We start from the raw sequence: 24,978 nt of genomic DNA, 5'->3' as shown, positions 1-24,978 counted from the left end.
TACTGTACAGAAATCACTAACTTTAATACAAGTTATCATGTTCTCCTGCATAACTCAGACAACGTGAAGAATATACATAACATTAATTATTGTAGTAAATAGATAATAGTTTCATTTTAATCTCCACCCCAATGTAAGGTGGATTTCTCACTGTCAGAGGCAGTATTTTTCACTTAGGGAATGTTGGGCCAAGTTCTAAAACATTGGGCCAGGTCCTACAATCCATAGAAATATAATTCATATATCCTTAGAAACAGAATATATACAATGTAATAGATATTTATATGTTAGGCCAGATTCTGCAGGTTCTACAATGGTAGGCCAGGTTCTAGAATGTTCAGGTTCAAGATTGTCAGGCCAGGTTCTAGAATGTTAGGCCTGGTTCTAGAATGTTAGGCCAGGTTCTGTATGGTCTGTAGTCTGTCTTGGTAGAGAGCGTGGAACAGCTGGGCTAGACTCAGAAAGGGAGCTTCACAGTTCTCCATCTCTTTCTGCAATACAGATGCCATGCACACACACACACACACACACACACACACACACACACACACACACACACACACACACACACACACACACACACACACACACACACACACACACACACACACACACACACACACACAGAATGAGAAACATTTGAATCATCGCTTTGTTAGAGGGTATACTGTTTTTGGACTTGGTGTTGGCACTTTGGCTCCAGAAGCCTATGAGCTTGTCTGTTGTGTCCAGGTGTGGGTGCACTCACAGCGGACGTCTCGTGGTACTGCAGCCCCTGGCTTTGGGCCCACTCTTGGGCCACCGAGGTCTCCACCTCCCTCCGCGAGGACAGGTCCGACTTGTTACCCACCAACACACCTGAACGTCACAAACACACACACACACACACACGCACACAAAGTTGATAACACACACACACACACACACACACACACACACACACACACACACACACACACACACACACACACACACACACACACACACACACACACACACACACACACACACACACACACAAAGAGCACTAAGATCAAGTACCTCCAGATACAGGGGGTCAGAGCTGAGGTGTGTGGTACCTGGGATGTGCAGACCCTGGCAGTGGGCCCTGACCCTCTCCAGCCAGCGGCCACAGCTACTGAATGACAGCTCACTGCTCACGTCAAACACCAGACACAACACAGACGGCTGGCCCCACTGTAGAGGGATAGAGGGAGGGATGGGGAGAGGGGGGGTGAGAGAGGGCGAAAGAGGGGGGAGTGAGAGAGAGATCGAGAGGGGGTGATGGAGGGTGAAAGAGGGGGGTGGAAACATTGAATATTGCATCCATTTAACATTCAGCAAAAGAGAGAGGAAGAGAGAGGGATGAGAGAGGGAAGAGAGATGTGAAGAGAGAGGGATGAGAGAGGGATGAGAGCGGGAAGAGAGAGGGATGAGGGAAAGTAGTGAATCCTTTGTAACTTTGAAGAGTAGATATGTAGTGGGCCTCACCAACTTCTCACATGCTTCAACAAAGGTTTCCCTCCCGGCAGAGTCAAAGATGTACAGTTCCTGAGAGGGAGAGAGAAAGAGAGAGAGAAACACTGTCAATCATCACAAAGTTATTTTCAGTATGAAAGAACTCCAGATTGATGGCTTCTGTAAACAGCCTAGCTTCTAGCCTATATAGGGGGAGTGTGGGAGTCAGTCTAGGGAGTGGGTACTCACCACACTGTCGCTGGTCTCTGGGATGTTCACTGACTTCACAACCAGTTCCACTCCAGCCGTCTAGAAAACAACCACACAACAACCTAAGCCCAACCATCACACAGCAGCTACAACACAACCTAAATCCAACCATCATCACGCAACAACCTGCAACCAGCCATCATCACACAACCACAACGCAACCATCGTAAAATAACCACACAACAACGTAAACCCAATCATCACAAAACAACCACACATCAACCTAAACACAATCATCACAAAACAACCACACATCAACCTAAACCCAATCATCACAAAACAACCACACATCAACCTAAACCCAATCATCACAAAACAACCACACATCAACCTAAACCCAATCATCACAAAACAACCACACAACAACGTAAACCCAATCATCACAAAACAACCACACAACAACGTAAACATCACAAAACAACCACACAACAACGTAAACCCAATCATCACAAAACAACCACACATCAACCTAAACCCAATCATCACAAAACAACCACACAACAACGTAAACCCAATCATCACAAAACAACCACACATCAACCTAAACCCAGTCATCACAAAACAACCACACAACAACGTAAACCCAATCATCACAAAACAACCACACATCAACCTAAACCCAACTGTCACAAAACAACCACACATCAACCTAAACCCAACTGTCACAAAACAGTCTCTTTCATAACAAAAGGTTAGAGGCTACAATACGTTGATTTGATTCAAACACTTTGAACTCTCTTTGTGTGTTTCCAATGAAAGATCTAGAACATAGATCTAACAGCATAAGATAGGTGAATGGCTTTCTTCCTACTTTGACACAGGAGGAGGAAGAGTGGGTGTGTGTGTTTTAAGGCTGCACAATTTAAGGCTGCACACTGCCCCAATTTTTATAGTTTGCGTTTTTTTTCTCCGCTTGCTTCCTACACACAACAAGCCCCGCCCTTGTCACTCAAGCAGCACCGCTCCTCCTCCTCGCTGTTAGATTCACTATACATTTGATTTATACAGTGGCTTGTGAAAGTATTCACCCCCCACCCATCCAGCAATTACAGCTGCAAGTCTTTTGGGGTATGTCTCTATAAGCTTGGCACATCTAGCCACTGGGATTTTTGCCCATTCTTCAAGGCAAAACTGCTCCAGCTCCTTCAAGTTGGATGGGTTCCACTGGTGTACAGCAATCTTTAAGTCATACCACAGATTCTCAATTGGATTGAGGTCTGGGCTTTGACTAGGCCATTCCAAGACATTTAAATGTTTCCCCTTAAACCACTCGAGTGTTGCTTTAGCAGTATGCTTAGGGCCATTGTCCTGCTGGAAGGTGAACCTATGTCCCAGTCTCAAATCTCTGGAAGACTGAAACAGGTTTCCCTCAAGAAATTCTCTGTATTTAGCGCCATCCATCATTCCTTCAATTCTGACCAGTTTCCCAGTCCCTGCAGATGAAAAACATGCTCACAGCATGATACTGCCACCACCATGCTTCACTGTGGGGATGGTATTCCCGGGGTGATGAGAGGTGTTGGGTTTGCGCTAGACATAGCGTTTTCCTTGATGGCCAAAAAGCTCAATTTTAGTCTCATCTGACCAGAATACCTTCTTCCATATGTTTGGGGAGTCTCCCACATGCCTTTTGGTGAACACCAAAAGTGTTTGCTTATTTCTTTCTTTAAGCAATGGCTTTTTTCTGACCAGTCTTCTGTAAAGCCCAGCTCTGTGCAGTGTACGGTTTAAAGTGGTCCTATAGACAGATTGTCCAATCTCCGCTGTGGAGCTTTGCATCTCCTTCAGGGTTATCTTTGGTCTCTTTGTTGCCTCTCTGATTAATGCCCTCCTTGCCTGGTCTGTGAGTTTTGGTGGGCGGCCCTCTCTTGGCAGGTTTGTTGTGGTCCCATATTCTTTCCATTCTTTAATAATGGATTTAATGGTGCTCCGTGGGATGTTCAAAGTTTCGGATATTTTTTTATAGCCCAACCCTGATCTGTACTTCTCCAAAACTTTGTCCCTGACCTGTTTGGAGAGATTCTTGGTCTTCATGGTGCCGCTTGCTTGGTGGTGTTGCAGACTCTGGGGCCTTTCAGAACAGGTGTATATATACTGAGATCATGTGACAGATCATGTGACACTTAGATTGCACACAGGGGGACTTTATTGAACTAATTATGTGACTTATGAAGGTAATTGGTTGCACCAGATCTTATTTAGGGGCTTCATAGCAAAGGGGGTGAATACATATGCATCCACCACTTTTCCAATTTAAAAAAAAAATAATTAAAAAAAAAGTATTTTTTTTAATTTCACTTCATCAATTTGTGTATGTCCATTACATGAAATCCAAATAAAAATCCATTCAAATTACAGGTTGCAATGCAACAAAATAGGAAAAACGCCAAGGGGGATGAATACTTTTGCAAGGCACTGTATTGCACGTCAAATCCTAATCGTAACACTTAGTAAAAAAAATCCCAATTCTATTTTTTCCCCCATATAGTGCAGCCCTGGTGTGTGTGTGTACTTTGACACATGACACATATCCAGTTCTATATCTGTGATAACCTTGAAGAAGAAAGGAAGGTGGTATTTTCATTTGGTCCTTTGTAGCTAAGTTGGTACTAGCATGGCACTTGCAACAGCAGGGTAGTGGGTTCGATTCCCGGGACCACTCATACGTAAAATATATGCACGCATGACTATAAGTCGCTTTGGATAAAAGTGTCTACTAAATGGCATATATTGTTCTATATTAAATATATTATAATCACTGAAGTTCCTTTCCAAATGGCACCCTATTCCCTATATAGTGCACTATTTTTGACCAAAGCCTTATGGGGTAGATAGGGAATAGGGTGCCATTTACACCAACCCCAGTGGTGTAAAGTACGTAAGTAAAAATACTTTAAAGTACTACTTAACCTGTTTATCATAGGGGGCAGTATTTTCACGGCCGGATAAAAAAACGTACCCGATTTAATCTGGTTATTACTCCTGCCCAGAAACTAGAATATGCATATAATTGTTTGATTTGGATAGAAAACACCCTAAAGTTTCTAAAACTGTTTGAATGGTGTCTGTGAGTATAACAGAACTCATATGGCAGGCCAAAACCTGAGAAGATTGCATACAGGAAGTGCCCTCTCTGACCATTTCTTGGCCTTCTATAGCCTCTTTATGGAAAATAGAGGATCTCTGCTGTAACGTGACATTTTCTAAGGCTCCCATAGGCTCTCAGAACGCGCCAGTCCCTGGCTGAAAAACAGTAGCGCATTCGGATAGTGGTCGATCTGAGAACAATGAAACGGGTTGCGCGCGTGCACATGAAGAGTCCATTTTACATTTTCAGTCTTTGAACGAAAACGACGTCTCTCGGTCGGAATATTATCGCTATTTACGAGAAAAATCGCATAAAAATTGATTTTAAACAGCGTTTGACATGCTTCGAAGTACGGTAATGGAATATTTTGAAATTTTTTTGTCACGATACGCGCCGGCACGTCACCCTTCGGATAGTGTCTTGAACGCAAGAACAAAACGCCGCTATTTGGATATAACTATGGATTATTTGGAACCAAAACAACATTGGGTGTAAACTAGAAGTCCTGGGAGTGCATTCTGACGAAGAACAGCAAAGGTAATCCAATTTTTCTTATAGTAAATCTGAGTTTGGTGAGTGCCAAACTTGGTGGGTGTCAAAATAGCTAGCCATGATGGCCGGGCTATCTACTCAGAATATTGCAAAATGTGCTTTCACCGAAAAGCTATTTTAAAATCTGACACCGCGATTGCATAAAGGAGTTCTGTATCTATAATTCTTAAAATAATTGTTATGTTTTTTGTGAACGTTTATCGTGAGTAATTTAGTAAATTCACCGGAAGTTTCGGTGGGTATACTAGTTCTGAACGTCACTTGCTAATGTAAAAAGCTGTTTTTTTATATAAATATGAACTTGATTGAACAAAACATGCATGTATTGTATAACATAATGTCCTAGGAGTGTCATCTGATGAAGATCATCAAAGGTTAGTGCTGCATTTAGCTGTGGTTTTGGTTTTTGTGACATTATATGTTAGCTTGAAAAATGGGTATGTGATTATTTCTGGCTGGGTACTCTCCTGACATAATCTAATGTTTTGCTTTCGTTGTAAAGCCTTTTTGAAATCGGACAATGTGGTTAGATAAAGGAGAGTCTTGTCTTTAAAATGGTGTAAAATAGTCATATGTTTGAAAAATTGAAGTTTTTGGATTTTTGAGGAGTTTGTAATTCGCGCCACGCCCTATCATTGGATATTGGAGCGGTGTTCCGCTAGCGGAACATCTAGATGTAAGAGTTAAGTTGTTTTTTGGGGAATGTACTTCACTATTTATATTTTTGACAACTTTTACTTCACTACATTCCTATAGAAAATATTGTACTTTTAACTCCATACATTTTCCCTGACAACCGAAAGTAATTGTTACATTTTGAATGCTTAGAAGGACCGGATAATTGTGAAATTCACACACTTATCAAGAGAACACGTGGTAATCCCTACTGCTTATGGTCTGGCGGACTCACTAAACACAAATGCATCTTTTGTAAATAATGTCTGAGTGTTGGAGTGTGCCCCTGGCTATCCGTACATTTTAAAAACAAGAAAATGGTGCCGTCTGCTTTGATTTGCTTTTAAATCATTCATACTTTTACTTCTACTTTTGATACTTAAGTATGAGCAATTACATTTACTTTTGATACTTAAGTATATTTAAAACAAAATCTTTTTTGACTGTTACTCAAGTAGTATTTTACTGGGTGACTTTCACTTTTACTTGAGTAACTTTCTATTAAGGTATCTATATTTTTACAGAAGTATGACCATTTGGAACTTTTTCCACCACTGCCAAACTCTGCACTGCTCACTGCTCTACTCATCTGAGCCCAAGCCACGGAGCATAACTAAGTTACACACATAACACAAAAGCCCAACACACACACACACACACACACACACACACACACACACACACACACACACACACACACACACACACACACACACACACACACACACACACACACACACACACACACACACACAAATGGACAAAATGGCGCCGATAGACACGGATGCCCTGTTCCTGGCTCGTAAGCAACTTTGTAGTATTTATATATTTTTTGTTATTTCTTGCATTATTTGCCCAGAAGGTTTCTTGCATTATTATCTACAGCCAAAAATAACTTTTGGATATTGGATCGATGGTCACTCACCAGCATTTCCACCAAAAATACAACTTCTGAATTGGATCCTTTGTTCGCACCTCCCCCGAGGCAAATCCACTAATCCCAGCAGCTGCTACAAGGCAACGCCAATGGAGAAAAGGTGTACGGAGTGGAATTTTGGTCTCACTCAGGAGGCGTGCATATCATCCACACCTTGCGAGTATATTACTCGCTAATGTTCAGTCCCTGGACAATAAAGTAGACGAGCTCAGGGCGAGGATCTCCTTCTAGAGAGACATCAGGGACTGTAACACAGTCTGTTTCACAGAATCATAGCCCTCTCCAGATATACTGCACCTGTCCATACAGCCAGCTGGGTTCTCAGTACATAGCCCAGACAGGAACAAAGAACTGTCAGAGGAAAAAGAAAGGCGGAGGTGTATGTTTCTTGATTAACTACTCATGGTGACATTGTGGTAACATACAGGAACTCAAGTCCTTTTGTTCCCTCGACCTGGAATACCTCACAATCAAATGCCGACCGCATTACCTCCCGTGAAAATTATCTTAGATAATCATTACAGCCGTGTATATTCCCCTAAAGCCGACACCACGACGGCTCTCAAGCAAACTGGAAACCGCATATCCTGAGGCCGCATTTATTGTAGCCGGGGACATTAATAAACCAAATCTGAGGAAAACGCTACTGAAGTTTTAACAACACATCGCCTGCGCTACTCCAACCTCGAACATTCTCGACCAATGCTACTCTCCCTTCCGAGACAGCTACAAGGCCCTCCCCCACCTCCCTTCAGAAAATCAACGGGAAGTACCCGTGGTAAGGACTGTTCAACATTGGTATGACCAATCGGAATCTATGCTTCACGATTGTTTTTATCACGCGGACTGGGATATTTTCCGGGTTGGCCAAGCACGACTCCAACACCATCATTAAGTTTGCTGACGACACAACGGTGGTAGGCCTGGTCACTGACAATGATGAGACAGCCTATAGGGAGGAGCTCAGAGACCTGGCAGTGTGGTGCCAGGACAACAACCTCTTCCTCAACGTGAGCAAGACAATGGAGATGATCGTGGACTACAGGAAAAAGAGGGCCGAACACGCCCCCATTCACATCAACGAGGCTGCAGTGGAGTAGGTTGAGAGCTTCAAGTTCCTTGGTGTCCACATCAACAATAAACTATCATGGTGCAAACACACCAAGAAAGTTGTGAAGAGGGCACGACAACACCTTTTCCCCCTCAGGAGACTGAAAAGATTTGGCTTGGGTCCTCAGATCCTCAAAAGGTTCTACAGCTGCACCATCGAGAGCATCCTGACTGGTTGCATCACCGCCTGGTATGGCAACTGCTCGGCATCAGAGGGTAGTGCGTACAGCCCAGTACATCACTGGGGCCAAGCTTCCTGACATCCAGGACCTATATACTAAGCAGTGTCAGAGGAAGGCCCAAAAATGTGTCAAAGACTCCAGTCACAAAAGTCATAGACTGTTCTCTCTGTTACCGCATGGCAAGCGGTACCGGAGCGCCAAGTCTAGGTCCAAAAGGCTCCTTAACAGCTTCTACCCCCAAGACATAAGATTGCTGAACAATTAATCAAATGGCCACCTGGACTATTTACATTGTCACCTCCCCACCTTTGTTTTTACACTGTACCTACCACACATTGACTCGGTACCGGTACCCCCTGTATATAGCATCATTATTGTTATTTTATTATGTTACTTTTTTCATTTTTTACTTTAGTTTATTTAGTACATATTTTCTTAACTCTATTTTCTTAAAACTGCATTGTTGGTTTAGGGCTTGTGAGTAAGCATTTCACGGTAAGGTCTACACCTGTTGTATTCGGCGCATGTGACAAATACAATTTGATTTGAATAACATTGACATATACACTGACTTGGTGACTGAGTTCATCAGGAAGTGCATAACAGATGTGGTTCCCACTGTGACAATTAAAACCTATCCAAACCAAAAACGTGGATAGATGGCGGCATTCGCACAAAACTGAAACCTCGAAACAACGCATTTAACCATGGCAAGGTGACTGGGACATGGACGAGTACAAGCAGTCCAGTTATGTCATCTGTAAGGCAATCACACAGGCAAAACAGTACTACAATCAAACAGCACTACAATCAAAGAGGCAAAACAGCACTACAATCAAACAGGCAAAACAGCACTACAATCAAACAGACAAAACAGTACTACAATCAAACAGGCAAAACAGTACTACAATCAAACAGACAAAACAGTACTACAATCAAACAGGCAAAACAGTACTACAATCAAACAGTACTACAATCAAACAGTACTACAATCAAACAGGCAAAACAGTACTACAATCAAACAGTACTACAATCAAACAGGCAAAACAGCACTACAATCAAACAGCACTACAATCAAACAGGCAAAACAGTACTACAATCAAACAGGCAAAACAGCACTACAATCAAACAGGCACAAACAGTACTACAATCAAACAGGCAAAACAGTACTACAATCAAACAGTACTACAATCAAACAGGCAAAACAGTACTACAATCAAACAGGCAAAACAGTACTACAATCAAACAGTACTACAACCAAACAGGCAAAACAGTACTACAATCAAACAGTACTACAATCAAACAGGCAAAACAGCACTACAATCAAACAGTACTACAATCACACAGTACTACTAAGCTATATGGAATTGTTTTAGGGTCATAACAAGGATCATTTTGCTATTTGATTTTGAATTTTAAGACCCCTTGAAGTATCAAAATATATATATCAAAACATTATTAGCCCATACAAACACATTGAATAACAGATTCACTACATGGAACAACAGAAGAAAAATATCTAAAGGAAGATTGTTCTGAAGTGACTATCCTATATCTGTGAGAAACATTTGTTATTATTTTTTTTATATACATGCATTTAACCCTTTATTTTTGTCACTAAACAGTCTCCATATATACTGTACTTGCATTTATACAGTTGAACTCAGAAGTTTACATACACTTTAACCAAATACATTTCAACTCAGTTTTTCACAATTCCTGACATTTAATCCTAGTAAAACTACCGTGTCTTAGGTCAGTTAGGATCACCACTTTATTTTAAGAACGTGAAATGTCAGAATAATAGTAGAGAGAATGATTTATTTCAGCTTTTATTTCTTTCATCACATTCCCAGTGGGTCAGAAGTTTACATACACTCAATTAGTATTTGGTAGCACTGCCTTTAAATTGTTTAACTTGGGTCAAACGTTTCGGGTAGCCTTCCACAACCTTCCCACAATAAGTTGGGTGAATTTTGGTCCCATTCCTTTTGACAGAACTGGTGTAACTAAGTCAGGTTTGTAGGCCTCCTTGCTCGCACACGCTTTTTCAGTTCTGCCCACACATTTTCTATAGGATTGAGGTCAGGGCTTTGTGATGGCCACTCCAATACCTTGACTTTGTTGTCCCTAAGCCATTTTGCCACAACTTTGGAAGTATGCTTGGGGTCATTGTCCATTTGGAAGACCCATTTGCGACCAAGCTTTAACTTCCTGACTGATGTCTAGAGATGTTGCTTCAATATATCCACATAATTTTCCTACCTCATGATGCCATCTATTTTGTGACATGCACCAGACCCTCCTGCAGCAAAGCACCCCCACAACATGATGCTGCCACCCCCATGCTTCACGGTTGGGATGGTGTTCTTCGGCTTGCAAGCCTCCCCCTTTTTCCTCCAAACATAACGATGGTCAATATGGCCTTACAGTTCTATTTTTGTTTCATCAGACCAGAGGACATTTCTCCAAAAAGTACGGTCTTTGTCCCCATATGCAGTTGCAAACCGTAGTCTGGCTTTTTAATGGAGGTTTTGGAGCAGTGGCTTCTTCCTTGCTGAGAGGCCTTTCCTCCAGCATCTTCACAAGGTCCTTTTGCTGTTGTTCTGGGATTGATTTGCACTTTTCGCACCAAAGTACGTTAATCTCTAGGAGACAGAACGCGTCTCCTTCCTGAGCGGTATGACGGCTGCATGGTCCCATGGTGTTTATACTTGCGTACTATTGTTTGTATAGATGAACGTGATACTTTCAGGCGTTTGGAAATTGCTCCCAAGGATGAACCAGACATGTGGAGGTCTACAATTGTTTTTCTGAGGCCTTGGCTTATTTCTTTTGATTTCCCCATGATGTCAAGCAAAGAGGCAGTGAGTTTGAAGGTAGGCCTTGAAATACATCCACAGGTATACCTCCAATTGACTCAAATGATGACAATTAGCCTATCAGAAGCTTCTAAAGCCATGACGTAATTTTCTGGAATTTTCCAAGCTGTTGAAAGGCACAGTCAACTTTGTGTATGTAAACTTCCAACTTCAACTGTATATACTGGACCTTCAGATGAGTCTTGTGAGGCCTGTGAGCATCCTAGAGCAAAACAACCGACATGTACGTGTTCATATTAGTGTGTAGCTCAGACTGTTGGGCCGCTACAGACAGAAGTCGGACAGACTTCAGACTAGTCGTACAGCCATTATGTTCATTCCATTTCTGCGGGGAGCGGAAATCGACCTTAGGGGTTTTTAAACTGTCACCACTAGCCTTCGCCCAGTACCCTGCCCTGAACTTTAGTCACTGTCACTAGCCGGATACCAACCGGTACTCAGAGAAACTGCTGCCCAATGTACATAGTCATGGAACACTGGTCACTTTAATAATGTTTACATATTGTTTTACTCATTTCATATCCATATACTGTATTCTAGTCAAGTCCACCCTATTCCACTATTGCTGTACATTTACTATTCTATCCTACATATTCTACATACAGTTGAAGTCGGAAGTTTACATAAAGTTAGATTGGAGTCATTTAAACTCGTTTTTCAATCACTCCACAAATTTCTTGTTAACAAACTATAGTTTTGGCATGTCGGTTAGGACATCTACAGTGGGGGGAAAAAGTATTTGATCCCCTGCTGATTTTGTACGTTTGCCCACTTACAAAGAAATGATCAGTCTATAATTTTAATGGTAGGTTTATTTGAACAGTGAGAGACAGAATAACAACAAAAAAATCCAGAAAAACGCATGTCAAAAATGTTATAAAATGATTAGCATTTTAATGAGGGAAATAAGTATTTGACCCCTCTGCAAAACATGACTTAGTACTTGGTGGCAAAACCCTTGTTGGCAATCACAGAGGTCAGATGTTTCTTGTAGTTGGCCACCAGGTTTGCACACATTTCAGGAGGGATTTTGTCCCACTCCTCTTTGCAGATCTTCTCCAAGTCATTAAGGTTTCGAGGCTGACGTTTGGCAACTCGAACCTTCAGCTCCCTCCACAGATTTTCTATGGGATTAAGGTCTGGAGACTGGCTAGGCCACTCCAGGACCTTAATGTGCTTCTTCTTGAGCCACTCCTTTGTTGCCTTGGCCGTGTGTTTTGGGTCATTGTCATGCTGGAATACCCATCCACAAAATCTCACCCAAGATTTGACGGTACATGGCCCCGTCCATCGTCCCTTTGATGCGGTGAAGTTGTCCTGTCCCCTTAGCAGAAAAACACCCCCAAAGCATAATGTTTCCACCTCCATGTTTGACAGTGTAGATGGTGTTCTTGGGGTCATAGGCAGCATTCCTCCTCCTCCAAACACGGCAAGTTGAGTTGATGCCAAAGAGCTCCATTTTGGTCTCATCTGACCAAAACACTTTCACCAGTTGTCCTCTGAGTCATTCAGATGTTCATTGGCAAACTTCAGACGGGCATGTATATGTATTCTTGAGCAGGGGGACCTTGCGGGCGCTGCAGGATTTCAGTCCTTCACGGCGTAGTGTGTTACCAATTGTTTTCTTGGTGACTATGGTCCCAGCTGCCTTGAGATCATTGACAAGATCCTCCCGTGTAGTTCTGGGCTGATTCCTCACCGTTCTTATGATCATTGCAACTCCACGATGTGAGATCTTGCATGGAGCCCCAGGCCGAGGGATATTGACAGTTCTTTTGTGTTTCTTCCATTTGCGAATAATCGCACCAAATGTTGTCACCTTCTCACCAAGCTGCTTGGCGATGGTCTTGTAGCCCATTCCAGCCTTGTGTAGGTCTACAATCTTGTCCCTGACATCCTTGGAGAGCTCTTTGGTCTTGGCCATGGTGGAGAGTTTGAAATCTGATTGATTGATTGCTTCTGTGGACATGTGTCTCTTTTACAGGTAACAAGCTGCGGTTAGGAGCACTCCCTTTAAGAGTGTGCTCCTAATCTCAGCTCGTTACCTGTATAAAAGACACCTGGGACCCAGAAGCCTTTCTGATTGAGAGGGGGTCAAATACTTATTTCCCTCATTAAAATGCAAATCAATTTTTTTATTTTTGTTGTTATTCTGTCTCTCACTGTTCAAATAAACCTACCATTAAAATTATAGACGGATCCTTTCTTTGTCAGTGGGCAAACGTACAAAATCAGCAGGGGATCAAATACTTTTTCCCCCCTCTGTACTTTGTGCATGACACAAATTATTTTTCCAACAATTGTTTACAGACAGATTATTTCACTGATAATTCACTGTATCACAATACCAGTGGGTCAGAAGTTTACATAAACATGTATTTCAAAGCCTACCTTCAAACTCAGTGCCTCTTTGCTTGACATCATGGGAAAATCAAAAGAAATCAGCCAAGAACTCAGAAAGATGCCGGAGGAAACAGGTACAAAAGTATCTATATCTACAGTAAAACGAGTCCTATATCGACATAACCTGAAAGGACGCTCAGCAAGGAAGAAGCCACTGCTCCAAAACAGCCGAAGAACACCATCCCAACCATGAAACATGGGGGTGGCAGCATCATGTTGTGGGGGTGCTTTGCTGCAGGAGGGTCTGATGCATGTCACAAAATAGATGGCATCATGAGGTAGGAAAATTATGTTGATATATTGAAGCAACATCTCAAGACATCAGTCAGGAAGTTAAAGCTTAGTTGCAAATGGGTCTTCCAAATGGACAAGCATACTTCCAAAGTTGTGGCAAAACGGCTTAAGGACAACAAAGTCAAGGTATTGGAGTGGCCATCACAAAGCCCTGACCTCAATTCCTATAGAACATTTGTGGGCAGAACTGAAAAAGCGTGTGCGAGCAAGGAGGCCTACAAAACTGACTCACTTACACCAGCTCTGTCAGGAGGAATGGGCCAAAATTCACCCAACTTATTGTGGGAAGCTTGTGGAAGGCTACCCGAAACATTTTACCCAAGTTAAACAATTTAAAGCCAATGCTACCAAATACTAATTGAGTGCATGTAAACTTCTGACCCTCTGGGAATGTGATAATAAAAAAAGCTGAAATAAATCATTCTCTCAACTATTATTCTGACATTTCACATTCTTAAAATAAAGTGGTGATCCTAACTGACCTAAGACAGGGAATTTTTACTAGGATTAAATGTCAGGAATTGTGAAACTGCGTTTAAATGTATTTGGCTAAGATGTATGTAAACTTCCAACTTCAACTGTATATATGACATATTCTATCCAACATATTTAACATATTCTATTGAGATAATGTCCATGTCTATACATCCCATCATATACATCTATATTTATATTCCGGACTCTGGCATTGCTCATCCTAATATTTCTATATTTGTTAATTACATTATTTTACTTTAGATTTGTATGTATTGTTTTATACTGTCAGATATTACTTCACTTTTGGAGCTAGGAACATAAGCATTTAGTTAGATATTACCTCACTGTTGGAGCTAGGAACATAAGCATTTAGTTAGATATTACCTCACTGTTGGAGCTAGGAACATAAGCATTTAGTTAGATATTACCTCACTGTTGGAGCTAGGAACATAAGCATTTAGTTAGATATTACCTCACTGTTGGAGCTAGGAACATAAGCATTTCGCTACACCCGCAATAACATCTGCTACATATGTGTATGTTACCAATAACATCTGCTACATATGTGTATGTTACCAATAACATCTACTACATATGTGTATGTTACCAATAACATCTGCTACATATGTGTATGTTACCAATAACATCTGCTAAATATGTGTATGTTACCAATAACATCTACTACATATGTGTATGTTACCAATACAATTTGATTTGTATGCAAGACTGCAGCCCACCGCCACACGCACACACAAAAGACTGCAGCCAACTGCGCACGCACGCCCACACACTCTTCCTCCGCGATATTCCAACCAGAGACGGGGCAATGAGCTGATGTGATGCATCATGGGAATTGGGAAGGCTCTCTCTCAGTGGAATGTCAATGAGAGCCTGTACAGAATACATAAAGGTTGGGTGTGTGTGTGTGTGTGTGTGTGTGTGTGTGTGTGTGTGTGTGTGTGTGTGTGTGTGTGTGTGTGTGTGTGTGTGTGTGTGTGTGTGTGTGTGTGAGTAAGAGGGAGAACCTGTCCGCAATAAATAGCAGAACAGATCGGTCGGTAGGTAACCTAACAGGCCGTCTGACATTTGAGAGGAAGATAACGTGAGGAGAATGGAATGGCTGCGGACCGGATGCTGCTTCCTGTCTGTCTGTCTGTCTGTCTGTCTGTCTGTCTGTCTGTCTGTCTGTCTGTCTGTCTGTCTGTCTGTCTGTCTGTCTGTCTGTCTGTCTGTCTGTCTGTCTGTCTGTCTGTCTGTCTGTCTGTCTGTCTGTCTGTCTGTCTGTCTGTCTGTCTATAACCTTTAGTCCAACAGACTGAACCCAGTTAGTTGGAGTCTGGGGTTTGGGTAACATTCACATGCTCTGTGTGTGTGTGTGTGTGTGTGTGTGTGTGTGTGTGTGTGTGTGTGTTGTATCATAATAATGCTCCACAAAGTGATCTCTCCACTCTGATGGAGCTGTAGTAGAGCGGGTCGAGAGCTTCAAGTTTCTTAGCGTCCACATCACTAATGAATTATCATGTTCCACACAGTCGTGAAGAGGGCACGACCGTGCATCTTCCCCCTCAGGAGGCAGAAAAGATTTGACATGAGCCCTCAGATCCTCAAAAAGTTATACAGCTGCACCATTGGGAGCATCTTGACTGGCTGCATTACCGCTTGTTATGGTAAATGCAGCAACCTCGAACACATATCACTATAGAGGGTGGTGCGGACAGCCCAGTACATCACTGGGGCCAAGCTCCCTGCCATCCAGGACTTCTATATCAGGCAGTGTCAGAGAAAGGCCCGGAGAATTGTCAGACTTCAACCACCCATGCCATAGACTGTTCAATCTGCCACCGTCCGGCAAATGGTACCAGAGCATCGGCTACAGCTTCTAACCCCATGCCATAAGACTGCTAAATAGACATCAGACCACAAAATAGTTCATTAAATGGTTCCCCAGACTATCTGCACTGACTTTATGCACACTACTATACTGTATATGAGTATTTCTATAAATAACGGGGCCAATGTGTGACATTGGGATCAACATTTCAAAATGGTTTGAAACAAAAATGTTAATAATTGTTATGCAGTTCCACATGTGTACTTAGAGGAATATATGCAAATTGTCCCATACGTCCAGCTATACAACAACATAGGCCTAGGACTATTCATCCTTTAAGCAGGGTTCATACAGACATTGGCAAGTCAAATTCAACTACTTTTAGGGACTTTTTCAAGCACTTCATTGTAATTTTCAAGGACTTCAGTGTTATACAATTGTGCGGCAGGTAGCCGAGTGGATAAGAGCATTGGGCCAGTAACCGAAAGGTTGCAGGTTTGAATCCCTGAGCCGACTAGATGAAAAATCTGTGGATGTGCCCTTGAGCAAGGCACTTAAACCTAATTGTTCCTGTAAGTCACTCTGGATAAGAGTGTCTGCTAAATTACTCAAATGCAATCATTTTGATTTATGTACATATAGGGCTTAATATAGAACCCCCCCCACACACACACACACACAGCCCACCCCAAAAAACGCATGCAAAAAGTGTCAAAAGAAGTATGCCATTACCACTTTAAGAATAATACATTTTTTAGGCCTTGCCAATGCATTGATTTTGTAATTATTATTATATTCTATAATGTGTCCTGACTAAATAAATAGGATGTATGCACAGTGATGTTTCTGTAGACTACATGGCCTACGCAGGCACACATAATAAAGCCATCAATAGCGGTAGCATTAACCTCACCATCTGTTTTTAGAATGACCATGCTACCAAAAAACAGGTTCCTTTTGTAATGGAAGGATTTGTTTGGAAAGCCAAGTTGAACCCAGCATTAGATATTATTAATTTCTGAGCTCCTAGTTCAACTAGGCTACTTCAAACCCCTTGTATTGTTTAAAATTGCAGGTGTAACATGGAAACCGAAATGTATTTGTCATGTTATTTCATTACGAGCTCATATTGTGAATGAGCCCACTAGGCTATGTCATTTGTTGTCATTATATCCAGAATAATTCATAGGAATATAGTTGGGTGTTGCGCAATCGTCTATCCTACACAATTAGGCACAGTAAGGGTCAAGTTCGAGGGATGAAAATATTAATTAATTACCTTGATGCTTTCTCTGTTAAAACTCACGAAACCCTGCTGTAAATCAAGCAGACTACAAGAACTTCTGGCGCCGACAGAGATGGCCGCCTCGCTTCGCGTTCCTAGGAAACTATGCAGTATTTTGTTTTTTTATTTGTTATTTCTTACATTGTTACCCCAGGAAATCTTAAGTTTTATTACATACAGTCAGGAGGAACTATTGGATATAAGAGCAACGTCAACTCACCAACATTACGACCAGGAATACGACTTTCCCGAAGCGGATCCTCTGTTTGGCCCACCACCCAGGACAATGGATTGGATCCCAGCCGGCGACCCAAAACAACGGTGCCGCAGAAGGGGCAGACGGAGCGGTCTTCTGGTCAGGCTCCGTAGACGGGCACATCGCGCACCGCTCCCGAGTATACTAATCACCAATGTCCAGTCTCTTGACAACAAGGTAGACGAAATCCGAGCAAGGGTTGCCTTCCAGAGAGACATCAGAGATTGTAAAGTTCTTTGTTTCACGGAAACATGGCTCACTCGGGATACGTTATCAAAGTCGGTACAGCCACCTGGTTTCTTCACACATCGCGCCGACAGAAACAAACATCTCTCTGGTAAGAAGAAGGGCGGGGGTGTATGCCTTATGATTAACGAGACGTGGTGTGATCATAACAACATACAGGAACTCAAGTCCTTTCGTTCACCTGACCGAGATTTCCTAACAATCAAATGCAGACCGCATTATCTACCGAGAGAATTCTCTTCGATCATAATCACAGTCGTGTATATACCCCCCAAGCAGACACATCGACAGCCCTGAAATAACTTCATTTGACTCTATGTAAACTAGAAACCACATACCTGAGGCTGCATTTATTGTAGCTGGGGATTATAACAAGGCTAATCTGAAAACAAGGCTCCCTAAATTTTATCAGCATATCGAATGAGCGACACGGGCTGGCAAAACCCTGGATCGTTGTTATCCTAACTTCCGCGACGCATACAAAGCCCTCCCCCGTCCTCCTTTCGGAAAATCTGACCACGACTCCATTTTGTTGCTCCCAGCCTATAGACAGAAACTAAAACAGGAAGCGCCCGTGCTCAGGTCTGTTCAAAGCTGGTCCGACCAATCGGATTCCACGCTTCAAGATTGCTTCGATCACGTGGACTGGGATATGTTCCGCAAAGCGTCGGACAATAATATTGATGAATACGTTGATTCGTTGAGCGAGTTTATTAGCAAGTGCATTGGTGATGTTATACCCACAGGGTCTATTAAAACCAGCCCCATCGCGGACCACGATGTCTTGCTCCCAGACAAACTAAACAACTTCTTTGCTCGCTTTGAGGACAATACAGTACCACTGACACGGTCCGCTACCAAAACCTGCGGCCTATCCTTCACTGCAGCCAACGTGAGTAAAACATTTAAACGTGTTAACCCTCGCAAGGCTGCCGGCCCAGACGGCATCCCCAGCCACGTCCTCTGAGCATGCACAGACCAGCTGGCTGGTGTGTTTACGGACATATTCAATCAATCCTTATCCCAGTCTGCTGTTCCCACATGCTTCAAGAGGGCCACCATTGTTCCTGTTCCCAAGAAAGCTAAGGTAACTGAGCTAAATGACTATCGCCCCGTAGCACTCATTTCCGTCATCATGAAGTGCTTTGAGAGACTAGTCAAGGACCATATCACCTCCACCCTACCTGACACCCTAGACCCACTCCAATTTGCTTACCGCCCCAATAGGTCCACAGACAACGCAATCGCAATCACACTGCACACTGCCCTAACACATCTGGACAAGAGGAATACCTATGTAAAAATGCTGTTCATCAACTACAGCTCAGCATTTAACGCCATAGTACCCTCCAAACTCGTCATTAAGCTCGAGACCCTGGGTCTCGACCCCGCCCTGTGCAACTGGGTCCTGGACTTCCTGATGGGCCACAGCAGCACCTCTTCAACCTCAGAGGCTGAAGAAATTCGGCTTGTCACCAAAAATACTCACAAACTTTTACAGATGCACAATCGAGAGCATCCTGTCAGGCTGTATCACCGCCTGGTACGGCAACTGCTCCGCCCACAACCGTAAGGCTCTCCAGAGGGTAGTGAGGTCTGCACAACGCATCACCAGGGGCAAGTTACCTGCCCTCCAGGACACCTACACCACCCGATGTCACAGGAAGGCCAAAAATATCATCAAGGAGAACCACCACCCGAGCCACTGCCTGTTCACCCCGCTACCGTCCAGAAGGCGAGGTCAGTACAGGTGCATCAAAGCGGGGACCGAGAGACTGAAAAACAGCTTCTATCTCAAGGCCATCAGACTGTTAAACAGCCATCAAAGTAATGTTTTACGTCATACGATTTTGGACAAATCCATCAAGCCACAACCAGGAGAAAGGGTTAAAAATAGGTTTTAAATCAACTTGTGAATTTTATAGCTATGATCACCCACCTTATATCTTAATGTAATGACATTAAAAACATTGTCAGATTACTACAATGACTTATCAACAGCTGTAACAACTTGTCCACACACACACACACACACACACACACACACACACACACACACACACACACACACACACACACACACACACACACACACACACACACAAAGACACACACACAGTTGTACACTCATAATTTGCTGCTGCTACTCTGTTCTTTATTTCACTCTTTTTATTATCTATCCTGATGCCTAGTCACTTTACCCATGTACATACAGTTGAAGTCAGAAGTTTACATACACTTAGGTTGGAGTCATTAAAACTCATTTTTCAACCACTCCACAATTTCTTTGTTAACAAACTATAGTTTTGGCAAGTCGGTTAGGACATCTACTTTGTGCATGACACAAGTAATTTTTCCAACAATTGTTTACAGACAGATTATTTCACTTATAATTCAATGTATCACAATTCCAGTGGGTCAGACGTTTACATACACCAAATTGTCTGAGCCTTTAAACAGCTTGGAAAATTCCAGAAAAGGATGTCATGGTTTTAGAAGCTTCAGATTGGCTAATTGACATCATTTGAATCAATTGGAGGTGTACCTGTGGATGTATTTCAAGGCCTACCTTCAAACTCAGTGCCTCTTTGCTTGACATCATGGGAAAATCAAAAGAAATCAGCCAAGTCTGGTTAATCCTTGGGAGCAATTTCCAAACGCCTGAAGGTTCCACGGTCATCTGTACGAACAATAGTACGCAAGTATTAACACCATGGGACCATGCAGCTGTCATACCGCTCAGGAAGGAGATGCATTCTGTCTCCTAGAGATGAATGTACTGTGGTGCGAAAAGTGCAAATCAATCCCAGAACAACAGCAAAGGACCTTGTGAAGATGCTGGAGGAAACAGGTACAAAAGTATCTATATCCACAGTAAAACGAGTCCTATATCGACATAACCTGAAAGGCCGCTCAGAAAGGAAGAAGCCACTTATCCAAAATCGCCATAAAAAAGCCAGACTACGGTTTGCAACTGCACATGGGGACAAAGATTGTACGTTTTGGAGAAATGTCCTCTGGTCTGATGAAACAAAAATAAAACTGTTTGGCCATAATGACCATCGTTATGTTTGGAGGAAAAAGGGGGAGGCTTGCACGCTGAAGAACACCATCCCAACCATGAAGCATGGGGGTGGCAGCATCATGTTGTGGGGGTGCTTTGCTGCAGGAGGGACTGATGCACTTCCCAAAATAGATGGCATCATGAGGTAGGAAAATTATGTGGCTATATTGAAGCAACATCTCAAGACATCAGTCAGGAAGTTAAAGCTTGGTCGCAAATGGGTCTTCCAAATGGACAATGAACCCAAGCATACTTCCAAAGTTGTGGCAAAATAGCTTTACGCACAACAAAGTCAAGGTATTGGAGAGGCCATAAAGCCCTGACCTCAATCCTATAGAAAATTTGTGGGCAGAACTGAAAAAGTGTGTGTGAGCAAAGAGGCCTACAAACCTGACTCAGTTACACCAGCTCTGTCAGGAGGAATGGGCCAAAATTCACCCAACTTATTGTGGGAAGCTTGTGGAAGGCTACCCGAAACGTTTGACCCAAGTTAAACAATTTAAAGGCAATGCTACCAAATACTAATTGAGTGTATGTAAACTTATGACCCACTGGGAATGTTATGAAATAAATAAAAGCTGAAATAAATCCTTCTCTCTACTATTATTCTGACATTTCACATTCTTAAAATAAAGTGCTTATCCTAACTGACCTAAGACAGGGAATTTTTACAAGGATTACATTTTAGGAAATGTGAAGAACTGAGTTTAAATGTATTTGGCTAAGGTGTATGTAAACTTCCGACTTCAACTGTATTATGCCTCAAATACCTCGTACCTCTGCACATTGATCTGGTACTAATACTCCCTGTATAGAGCTCCATTCTTGTGGATTTTACTCCTTGTGTTACTATTATTTTGTATTTCTTTTTTTTTTCTTTTTTACTCTGCATCATTGGGAAGAGCATTTCACAGTAAAGTCTACAACAGTTGTATTCGGTGCATGTGACAAATAAAATGTGATTTGATTTGTCTCTGTTCACTTAGACCGGTGTGTCACAACACACACACTCACACCAGTGTGTTGTTGTTATGCAGTGTGTGTGGTCAATGAGTCATGTCATAGCTGACAACCCATGATTTCTGCAGACATCATTGAATCATAATTCTGAGAAGATATTTAACAGTTTTTGGAATATCAACACAGTTCTTCCATTAAATGTTTATTAATCCATTATCCATTAAACAGTTCCCGCTCAGCCCAGTCAAAACTGTTCGCTGCTCTGGCACCCCAATGGTGGAACAAGCTCCCTCACGACGCCAGGACAGCGGAGTCAATCACCACCTTCCGGAGACACCTGAAACCCCACCTCTTTAAGGAATACCTAGGATAGGATAAAGTAATCCTTCTAACCCCCCCCTTAAAAGATTTAGATGCACTATTGTAAAGTGGTTGTTCCACTGGATATCATAAGGTGAATGCACCATTTTGTAAGTCGCTCTGGATAAGAGCGTCTGCTAAATGACTTAAATGTAATGTAAATGTAAATGTGTTTTGGTGAAATGTTCAGTGCGTATTGTTAAAAGTAGTCCTTGTGCATAGAGTTGTATGATTTGTTAAACTTTGAAATCAATGGTTTTTGTTTGGCATACATTTTAAGTGAAGAATCTGAGTTGGCAAGAGCACAAACAAACAGATCTGGGAGACCAGGCTAGAGAGAGGCCAGTGTGTGTGTGTGTGTGTGTGTGTGTGTGTGTGTGTGTGTGTGTGTGTGTGTGTGTGTGTGTCTCAAAGTTATTTTCTCACCATACTGTAGTTCTTCTGGAAGTGTGCGCCATCACTCCGGAACATCTGAGAGAGAGCACTTTTCCCCACTGCTGCATCTCCTGAAGAGGGGAAGGGTGGCGCGACAGAGAGAGAGAGAGAGCCAGAGAGAAAGAGAGAGCCAGAGAGAAAGAGAGAGAGATGAACAAACACCATTGTAAATACAACCTATATTTATGTTTATTTATTTTCCCTTTTGTACTTTAACTATTTTCACATAATTACAACACTGTATATAGACATAATATGAAATTTGAAATGTCTTTATTCTTTTGGAACTTTTATAAGAGTAATGTTTACTGTAAATGTTTTATTGTTTATTTAACTTTTGTTTATTATCTATTTCACTTGCTTTGGCAATGTTAACATGTTTCCCATGACAATAAAGCCCCTTGAATTGAAATCGAATTGATAGAATGCATACGTCTCTTCCATGTTTGCCCTACTCAAACGTGTAATCCTAGAGTTATGTAACTTGCAAATGCTTGTAAAACTGTTAGCTATCTAGGGCCTTTTCTAACTTAGCTAGCTTGCTGCTCTGTCCTATCCAACGTTTTGCAAGCTAGCCTATGTCTCAGCTACTTTATTTACAGTACAGACGTTGTCATTCCTAAAACAACTTCTTAGCAACGAATACATTTCTAAATCTTACCTACAAGAAGGCACCTTGATCTTAATTTCACCATGGCAGCGTACAAACAAATAAATATATTAGCAAAATCTTCAAAACTGCTTTGTGTTTTTAATTTTACGCTACAGAATCTTCCTTCCGCCTCAGCAACATGGACACGACGCGTTTCCTAGCAACCTGAGCAGAAACGCTCTCATTGATCCAACCAACAAGCACGTTTCAATATCTGCGCTGTCATTGGCCAGCTGTGTCAACGTAAGAGCGTTGACGTCAACCTGAGCCCAACGTGACTGTTCCCTTAATTACCGCTAGATGGAAGCGTTCATTGACTGTAGACCATTATTCTAGCAATTAGCCTACTGAATTTTACTCCCGTGTTAGAGCCAGTAAGGTATTAAGAATTGTTTTATGTACTGCCTCAGTGATATTTTCAATGGAACATGCATCACATCTTTTAGAATAGCTAATCTACATAATTTGAATGCACACAGGTAGATTCATATCTATAAAATATGCAATGCTTGACAGGCCATCATTTCTATCATGATTTTCTATAGTAGGTAGCCCTAAATTATATCTCCTAAATGCCATCCCTGTTGTGTCCTAACATTATTAGAAGCAAAAATTAGACTGCCAAAGTCTATGTAAGTCTTCCCCCTTAACTCAGTTTTCCCTCTTCTCTCTCTTTCCTGGCTATGACAAACGACCTGCACATGACTCTCCAATGGGACGTAGCAAATTCAGTGTTGCCAACTCCTCAGTAAGGAAAGTAGCTATTGGCTGTCCTAAAAGTCTCTAGAAGTCGCTAAATGATATCATCACCTAATTTGCATAATTGGCCATGTGCATGTAATTGTGATGGATGCTGTAGGAGAGAGGAATAACGTTGTGGGAGAGACAAAAAGTGAGTAAAAAATACCCTAAATATGTTTAGAACTACAAATGAACTTGTGTCTGTCGATTCTTGTTTTTTTTAATGTCACAATTCCAACCCTCCTCCTTTATCCGGGCTTGGGACCGGCAAGTGACCCAAAAGAGACACTCTGGCGGAGTTATTTTTATGTATTTTTTTTTTATTATTTTATTTTTTTTTGGTTTGGTTTTTAACCTTATGGTCCACTTAGGAGCCTACAACAAGTCACAGTAAAACATTAACATTTTTAACCGTAACATTTTTTACATTTTTTTGTATACAATTTACATTAACAATCTAAATAGACCAAAAAGAGACAATAGAAAAAACTGTCAATGTGAGAAAATTATGGTAACTAGTCTGGCCCTAATTCAGGTTAATAGTTTTTTTTCAGACCCCCCTCCACACACACACAGGCTGTGCTGGCTCACAGAAAGAGTGGGTCATCGTCATTTTGGTCAAGGCTCTCTATGGCAGGTTCAGCAACTTAGGGAGCTGACTTAAATGAGTAAGCAGCTGATGTGCCAAAAAGCTGCAAAACATTATCAGGGAGCTGGTGCTCATAGCAAGCCTCACCAGACAGCTTCATCCATATCGAATGTACAGGATGGAGTTAAGGGTCTGCAAGGACATCCCATTTCTAAGTTTGCTTTTTACCAC

General features: G+C 42.0%; 1 protein-coding gene across 3 annotated transcripts; it reads right to left on the bottom strand.

Annotated features, from left to right (window-relative positions):
• ift27 (intraflagellar transport 27 homolog (Chlamydomonas)) lies at positions 1-23,571 on the bottom strand. Of its 3 annotated transcripts, none has more exons than XM_045695985.1 (7): positions 23,427-23,571; positions 22,757-22,836; positions 1,708-1,767; positions 1,492-1,551; positions 1,042-1,197; positions 749-858; positions 1-491 (listed from the first exon to the last, which is right to left on the bottom strand). In XM_045695985.1, the coding sequence occupies exons 1-7, from the start codon at positions 23,458-23,460 to the stop codon at positions 458-460; spliced, it is 534 nt and encodes a 177-aa protein (XP_045551941.1). In that variant the 5' UTR covers positions 23,461-23,571; the 3' UTR covers positions 1-457.
• Positions 23,572-24,978: the final 1,407 nt, after the last annotated feature.

Source organism: Salmo salar, chromosome ssa02 (assembly GCF_905237065.1).
Source record: "Salmo salar chromosome ssa02, Ssal_v3.1, whole genome shotgun sequence".
Lineage (NCBI taxonomy): Eukaryota > Metazoa > Chordata > Actinopteri > Salmoniformes > Salmonidae > Salmo > Salmo salar.
This window is presented reverse-complemented; position numbering and strand designations above follow the sequence as displayed.